The sequence below is a fragment of the Tupaia chinensis genome, unplaced genomic scaffold (genome assembly GCF_000334495.1).
Source record: "Tupaia chinensis unplaced genomic scaffold, TupChi_1.0 Scaffold141399_1, whole genome shotgun sequence".
Taxonomy (NCBI): domain Eukaryota; kingdom Metazoa; phylum Chordata; class Mammalia; order Scandentia; family Tupaiidae; genus Tupaia; species Tupaia belangeri.
This window is the reverse complement of record NW_006201261.1, coordinates 291,778-300,233: the sequence shown is the minus strand read 5'-3', so window position 1 is coordinate 300,233 and position 8,456 is coordinate 291,778. Positions and strand designations below refer to the sequence as shown.

The window sequence follows — 8,456 nt, the reverse complement described above, 5'->3', positions numbered from 1 at the left end:
CCCCGGGGGGATGGTCACGCCACAATCCCTTCTCCTCCATTCTCCTCTTGGGATCTTGGGCACGCGCGCACACGTGCCTGGCGTGAGTTTTAAGCCACCGGGTCTGGGACACGAACCGCGGTCAACTACGTGGGCGTCCAGCGACATAGCCATTACGCTAACTGCTGGTTCCTTAACTTGATCCTTTTAACAAACATCCTGTATGATAATTTTTTTTATCACTGAGATTATAAGTGCTATAAAAGCTATAACGAGGGACCAGCATTTGGCATAATGGCTATGTCACTGGACTCCCACGTAGTGGGAGTACATTATTTTGTAGTTCGAGTCCTGGACCTGGTGGCTTACCAGGTGCGTGTGCGTGCATGCCCAAGATCCTGAAAGAATGGAGGAGATGGGATTGCGGCATGGCCATCGCCCCTGGGGGGTGATTTCTCGCTTTTGGTCTCTCTGTCTCTGTTTGTCTGGTGAGCATACATGCCCTATAGCAAAAACCTCTCCAAAAAAAAAAAGCTATAACTAGTTACAGATCACATCAGTGTACCCGGCGCCAAATGAGGATGCCTTCTACCTAGTCTGTTTTGCAGTCCTGTGACTGTTGGAGAGGGAATGGCAGGGTCTTCATGAGCCTTGATGAGCCTTTTTTTTTTTTTTTTGAGAGGTTTTTGCTATAGGGTGCGTGGGCTCGCCAGACAGACAGAGAGAAACAGAGAGACAGAAAGCGAGAAATCACCTCCCAGGGGGGATGGCCACACTGCAATCCCTTCTCTGTTCTCCTCTTGGGATCTTGGGCACGCACGCACACGCGGCCAGCGTGAGTTTAAGCCACCGGGTCTGGGACTTGAACCGTGGTCGACTATGTGGGAGTCCAGCGACATAGCCATTACGCTAACTGCTGGTCCTAAGCCTTGATGAGCCTTGCTGCCCTGCTGCCTATTGTGATAAGCCAGAAGTCCCTTCCTTTAAAGCCCAGAGTTTAAAAAATTTTTCCTTTCCTTTGTAATTTGTGTGTAGGTTTTCTTTTCTTTTAATTTTGCTATAGGGCACATGCATTTGCCAGAAAAGAGAGAAAGTGAAAAAGCACACCCCATGGGGAATGGCCACACTGCATTCCCTTCTCTTTTATTATTTTGGTAGTTTAGTCATTCATGCATGTGCCTGGCATGGTTTTCAAGGCATCATGTCCAAGACTTGAACTGCACAGTTGGCCATGTGGGATTCAGTTGCCTTAATCATCATACCACCAGCTGACCTGTGGGTTTTATTTTAATGTTCAAGGGTATGTATGTGCACATACATGAGAGAGAGAGTGCACCTCCTAATGTGACCCAGTCATGCTGCAATTCTTTTTCTCTAATTCTTTATCCCATCAGGATCCTAGGCATGGGTATGTGCCTGGTGTGTTTTTTAGAGTGCTGGGTCTGAGATTCCAGCCCTGGTCACCATATGGGATCCAGCTTCCTCTGCATAGCATTTATTTTTAAAAAATTATTTCTTTCATTTTATTTATTCATTCATATATTTTTAGTTTGACCAGAGAGAGACACACAGGGAGAAAGAGGGAAAGTGAGAAAGCAAGTCGCCAGGTCTAGGACTTGAACCATAGTCGGTCATGTGGGAGTGTCCAGCACCTTAACCATCATGCCACCTGCTGGTCCCCACCTCTGCATAGCATTTAACTACTGCATTATGGGGCCAGCTTGTGTTTTTTTGTTTTTTTTTTTTTAACTTTTCCTTTGATCATCTTAGTAGCTGTGTGATAAATCCTTACCTTTTACTTTTTAAAACAGAGTAACTTTTCCTATTATGTTTTATTTTATGTCATTTAGCACGGGTGAAAAGAACTGATTTGGACAAAGCAAGGACTTTTGTTGGGACTTGTCCAGATATGTGTCCTGAGAAGGAGCGCTACATGCGGGAGACTCGCAGCCAGCTGAGTGTGTTTGAAGTGGTCCCAGGGACTGACCAGGTAGAGCTCCACATCCTCCTGGCAGGTGGGGGCAGGTGTATGAGAGAGAGGAAAGGCTTTACCTCTTATAATTTCTATACATACTGATACTTGAGTTTTTCAGAGAGTGGTGGAGATTTGTGCTATGAGCAATCATATTAAACTCTTTTGTATTGTGACAGGTTTACTAAGCAATCTTTGTGTAATGTAACTAGATCACATGGTATTTATACACGATAAGGTACAGATGTAGTTTTTTTTCCTTTATTCACCACAGAGTACGTGTACGTGTGTGTACATGAGAAGGGTAGGGAGAAGAGTACCCTTCACTGGGTCTGGTCACATTGCTGTTCTCTTCCTTCATTCCTCAAGTGGATTGGATCCTGGGTACTTGTGACTGTGCCTGGTATGTCTCAGGCCTACTAGGAGGGGACGAAAACCTTGAATGCCAGGTTTCTCTTGAGCAGTGTATTCATTACTGCTGTGCCAGAGTTAACCTAGATGTAGTTTTTTTTTTTTTTTTAATTTTAATAAAATTGTTTTAAAAATTTATTTATTTAAAAATTATTTTTATTTTTATAATTGCTGGAGAGAGAGAAAAGAGAGGGAGAAAGCACCTCCTTAACTGGTTATACTGCAATCTCTTTGCCTCCATTTCTCCATTCTGTCATAACCCTGTGAACACATACATGTGCCTGACATGTTTCCCAAGCTGCTGAGGCTGGGATTTGAACTGTGTTCAGTCTTGTGGGATCTGGCTCCCTTAACCATTAAGCTATGGGGCTGGCTCCCCTCAGTTTTTTTTTTTTAATTATTATTTTTTATTTACATATAATCATTCCACATCTTTGTAAGGTACAGTGTGGTTTTCTGTATAGTGTGCAATAATCAAATCAAAGATATAAGCATATCCACCATTCAGCATTGAACATTATGTTGTACACATTTTAAAATGGCTCTGCTGGTTTTTGGAAGTATATATAACTTTGTCACCAGCATTCATGTGTCACATTCATTTATGTGTAAACAGTGGCACACCGTTCTAAAATTTGTTTTACTTATTTTCATCCACTCTCGTGTCATTCAACCGATTTCTCCCCACTTGCCTCATTTGGTCACCCAGCATCTTGTATCCACCATTCTTCTCTCCACGTCTATGTTATCACGTCATTTAGCTTCTGCTAATGAGTGAGGATGCTTAGTATTTATTAAGCATGGATGTACAGTATTTGTCTTTCATAGCCTGACTTATTTCACTTAGCAATATATCTTCTAGATCCATCTACTTTGTCTCAAATACAGGGAACTCATTGTTCTTTACAGCTGCGAAGTATTCCATTGTGTATAAATATCACGTTTCCTTTATCTATTCATCAGTTATTGGGCACTTAGGTTCATTCATGCAATAGATGTTGAAGTCAGATAGTGTGATTCCTCCAACTTTATTCTTTTTTGGCTAGTATTCCATTTAGGTATTCTTAGTAATGCTGTAGTAAACATGGTGTGCAAATATCTCTTTCTTTTTTTTTGTGATTTATTAATTTTAATTGTTATTTATACATTTAATCACTATAGATCAAGCTCCCCTCACTTTTTTTTTGTTTTGTTTTTTGGAGAGGTTTTTGCTATAGGGCGCGTGTGTTTGCCAGACAGACAGAGAGAGACAGAAAGTGAGAAATCACCCCCCAGGGGGAATGGCCACGCCTAATCCCTTCTCCTCCATTCTCCTCTCGGGATCTTGGGCACACACGCACACACACCTGGTGTGAGTTTAAGCCACTGGGTCCGGGACTTGACCCGTGGTTGACTTCGTGGGAGTCCAGTGACATAGCCATTACGCTAACTGCTGGTCCCGAAGCTCCCCTCACTTTTAACAATTTTTTTCTTATCATTTTCTGTGTTTATGTTATGCACATTTGATATTATGCTCTAGGTATAATTTTGTATGTATATTTTTTCACTTAAAATTATTCATGAACATTTTCCTTTGTTATGATAGTCTTTTTAAATTTTTTAGAGAGAGATTTTTGCTATATAGTGCATGCACTTGCCAGAGAAAGATAGAGGGTGAGAAATCACTCCCCAGGGGTGATGGCCATACTGCGATCCCTTCTCCATTCTCTTCTCAGGATTTTGGGCATACATGCATACATGCCTGGTATGTTTTAAGCTGCTATGTCCAGGAACAACACGGTTGATCATGTGAGAGTCCAGCAATGCAATCATTGTGCCATTTGCTGATACCATGACAAAATCTTTTTTTTTTTTTTTGGAGAGATTTTCACTATACGGTGCATGCGCTCGCCAGACAGACAGAGAGAGACAGAGACAGAAAGCGAGAAATCCCCCCCCAGGGGGGATGGTCACGCCGCAATCCCTTCTCCTCCATTCTCCTCTCAGGATCTTGGGCACGCACGCACACGTGCCCGGTGTGAGTTTTAAGCCACCGGGTCCGGGATGCAAACCATGGTCGACTACTTGGGAGTCCAGCGACATAGCCATTATGCTAACTGCTGGTTCCCGACCATGACAAAATCTTACAAACAGTTTTAGTGACAGCTTGTGATTTGTTTATGTAGCTATTTCAAAACTTCACGTTTTTGCAATCATTATACAAGCTATTTCTAATTTTTCAGTTTTATTAATTTTTTTTTTGTCTGGCTTCTATGTATAATGCTTATATGGTATTTAGATTGTTCAGATAAACCCTAAGAATTAAATTAAACTACTGCATCAGCGGGTATTTTTATCCATTCATGTTTCTGGACTGTTTATCCATTCATGTTCCCTAACTGCCTAGAAATATGGACCGGGACCAGCAGTTAGCATAATGGCTATGTTGCTGGACTCTCATGTAGTTAACCGCGGTTTGTGTCCCGGACCCAGTGGCTTAAAAACTCACGCCAGGCGCATGTGCGTGCATGCCCAAGATCCCAAGAAGAGAACGGAGGAGAAGGGATTGCGGCATGGCCATCCCCCCAGGGGGTGATTTCTCGCTTTCTGTCTCTCTGTCTCTCTCTGTCTGGTGAGCACACGTGCCCTATAGCAAAAACCTCTCCAAAAAAAAAAAAAAGAAATATGGACCAATTTTGATCCTTTTGCTTCTTGTTAATTTTGCTGCTCCTCTCCCTGACTGGTGGTTTTATGGCTGCCTTTGCACTATGCAGGGTCCCCAGCCCAACAAGAGGTGTCACTGTAGAGGCCCAGGGATCAGTGTTGTGGATGTCTGCTTCTCCCCTTTGCCATGTGTCTTCACCCTCCTCTTGTAGGTGGAAGATGCAGCTTATAGGCTTCTTCTGGAGCCAGCTTCTATCCCACTGGGCCTCTGCTACTATGCCCTCACTAGTTCTCCTTGTCCATCTCTATTTTGTGTATAACCTTAACGACTGGCATTTGAGCATGGATGAGACCTTGTAAAATGCATTGAAATCCTTTACCTGTCACATCTTTGTGCTTTGGAGACAGGCAGGTGTGTTTTCACTTATATTCCTTCTGCTTCTCATGACACCATCTTAATTCCTTGTCATATTTGCCAAACTCAAGTTTCTCAATTTATTTTGTCTTCGAATTTTGATTGTCACCTTTTAACATAAATTTTACATATAAAAAAGGTATTCTCAATTATTGATCTTGTGCAAGTGTGTGATTTTCCCCCTTACTTTATGACGTAGTTGGGAGGGTCGGGCCTAACACCTCCCACACAAGCTGCTTGTCTCTTCTTCATGTCTATAGGTAGACCATGCAGCTGCTGTGAAGGAGTATAGCCGGTCCTCAGCTGATCAGGAGGAGCCCCTGCCGCATGAACTGCGGCCTTCAGCAGTGCTAAGCAGAACCATGGATTACCTGGTGACACAGATCATGGACCAGAAGGAGGGCAGCCTGCGGGACTGGTATGACTTCGTGTGGAACCGCACACGGGGCATACGAAAGGTACCAGCTACTTCTGCTCAGGAAGCAATCACATGTAAATTCCAAAGTCAGACTGATAGGTCTTTTCATCTCAGTCATATTCCATCTATAGTGAAAATACACATTTACTTAAACTATTACAAAGTCTTTTTTTAATTTTATTTTTATTTATTCTTTTTTTTTTTTTTTTTTAATTTGACCAGAGAGAGACAGGTTGAGAGTGAGAGAGAGAGGAAGTGAGAAAGCAAGCCACCAGATTCAGGACTTGAACCCTGGTTGGCCATGTGTGACTGTCCAGCGCCTTAATCACCACGCCACCTGCTTGTCCCACAAAGTCTTATTTTAATTTCATATTATGTTATTTTTAAAAATTTGCCAAAGGGTACATGTGCTTACTGAAGAGTGACAGAGAGAGAGAGGAAGGGAAGGGGGGAAAGTACCCTTCACTGGGGATGGTCATGTTGCAGTCTCTTCTCCATTTCTTCTTTTGGGATTTTGGAATGCATGCACATGTACTCTGCATTTTTTTTTAATAATTCTTTTTAAAAATTATTTATTTATTTATTTTTGGAGAGGTTTTTACTGTAGGGTACGTGCGCTTGCCAGAAAGACAGAGAGAGACAGAGAGACAGCGAGAAATCACCCCCCAGGGGATGGCCATGCCACAATCCCTTCTCTTCCATTCTCCTTTTGGGATCTTGGGCACGCATGCACACTTGCCCAGCGTGAGTTTAAGCCACTGGGTCTGGGACTGGAACCGCAGTCAACTACGTAGGAGTCCAGCAACATAGCCATTACGCCAACTGCTGGTCCCCTCTGCATGTTTTTTAAGCCACTAGATCTGGGACTTGAACTGTCTGGTCAGCCGTGTGGGATCTAGCACCATACCCACCACACCTCTGGTTGGCCCTACAAAATCCTATTTAAATGTGCTTTTTGGGTTTTGTTTCTAATTGAAATGTGAGAAATTCAGGTAATAAGCCTGATTTTTCCTAAAGTTGGCTCTATATACAGGAATGTGTGTGTACAATGTATGTGTGTGAGTGTAATATGTATTCTTCCCCCCGCCCATGGCCAGGATATCACACAGCAGCACCTCTGCGACCCCCTGACAGTGTCCCTGATCGAGAAATGCACCCGATTTCATATTCACTGTGCTCATTTCATGTGCGAGGAGCCTATGTCCTCCTTTGATGCCAAGATCAACAATGAGAACATGACCAAATGCTTGCAAAGTCTGAAGGAAATGTACCAGGACCTGAGGAACAAAGGTGTCTTCTGTTCCAGTGAGGCAGAGTTCCAGGGCTACAATGTCCTGCTAAATCTCAACAAGGGAGATATCCTAAGGTGAATTTCAAATTCAGAATTTGGCCTAAGATTTATTAAAAGGAAAGATTTAAACAAGAAAATAGCCTTTCAGGTCAGCAGTAGCTGGTGGCACTGAATTTTCTCAGTATGAATGTTGGGATAATGTTCAGAGGCTGTGCAGTGTGCCAGGCTGAGCCTGGAGCAGAGCAGTGGAGTGTGTGCTGATACCAGCACATCTGATATAGGCCCCACTCGCTTGTATCTGAGAACTGTTTCTCTTCATAATGAGAGCAAATGAGGAAGGAATTCTGATGTCACAGGTGAATGAACCAGGACAGGGAAGCACAGGGTATCTTACTATGGGTTCATAGCAATTCACTGTTTCCAGATAGTTTTGTCAAAGATCTAAGTCATAGAAAAATTAAGTGAAATAAAAGTGCTAAGGATGGAGTATTAAAAATTTATTTATTTATTTATTTATTTATTTATTTTTGGAGAGGTTTTTGCTATAGGGCACGCGCGCCTGCCGGAAAGACAGGGAGAAACAGAGAGACAGAAAGCAAGAAATCACCCCCCGGGGGGATGGCCACACCACAATCCCTTCTCCTCTGTTCTCCTCTCGGGATCTTGGGCACACACTCACAAGTACCTGGTGTGAGTTTAAGCTACCGGGTTTGGGACTTGAACCACAGTTTTCCTGTGAGTTCGGTGTTATGGCCATTACTGGTCCTCCTGGTCTTTTTCAAATTTTTTAAATTTTTTTGCTATATGGTGCATGTACTCACCATAAGGAAGCAGAGAGAGAGAGAGAGAGAGAGAGAGAGAGAAAGAAATCCCTGTATCCCTGGAGAGGGGGCCATGCTACAATCTCTTCTCTAGTCTCCTCTTGGGATTTTGGACATATATGTGTGTGTGCCTGGCGAGATTTTCAGGCTGCTCTTCAAACCTTGGTCGGCCGTGTGGGAGACCAGCACCTGCTGGCCACAAGAATAAGTGGATTGTAAATAAATCCTAGTCTGATACATAAGTAGTCCTTTATATGAGATATATGGCAGAGACTCCTCTGGACCTTGCATGTGTTGTTGGCAAACTGGACTCTATGGGGGCCAGTGTCCTTTTTAGTTCTAAAACTCCTTTACAGTTCAAAAATTCCTTAAGTTTTAACTCTTGTTTTGTAGCTTAGTTTTTGCCTGAGAATCTTTTTTTTTTTTGGAGAGGTTTTTGCTATAGGTTTTGTGGGCTTGTCAGAAAGACAGAGAGAGAGAGAGAGAGAGACCGAACGCAAAAAAAT

The 8,456-nt window shown here is 42.9% G+C and overlaps 1 protein-coding gene across 1 annotated transcript in view; it reads left to right on the top strand.

The window, feature by feature from the left end:
• Positions 1 to 8,456, top strand: part of MCM3AP (minichromosome maintenance complex component 3 associated protein) — a gene marked incomplete in the record, with an annotated part of 67,198 nt that overhangs the window by 11,222 nt on the left and 47,520 nt on the right. Inside the window, 3 exon segments of the mRNA XM_014581962.2 lie at positions 1,830 to 1,969; positions 5,681 to 5,878; positions 6,936 to 7,204. Of these exon segments, the coding sequence (XP_014437448.1) occupies positions 1,830 to 1,969; positions 5,681 to 5,878; positions 6,936 to 7,204 (607 nt within the window).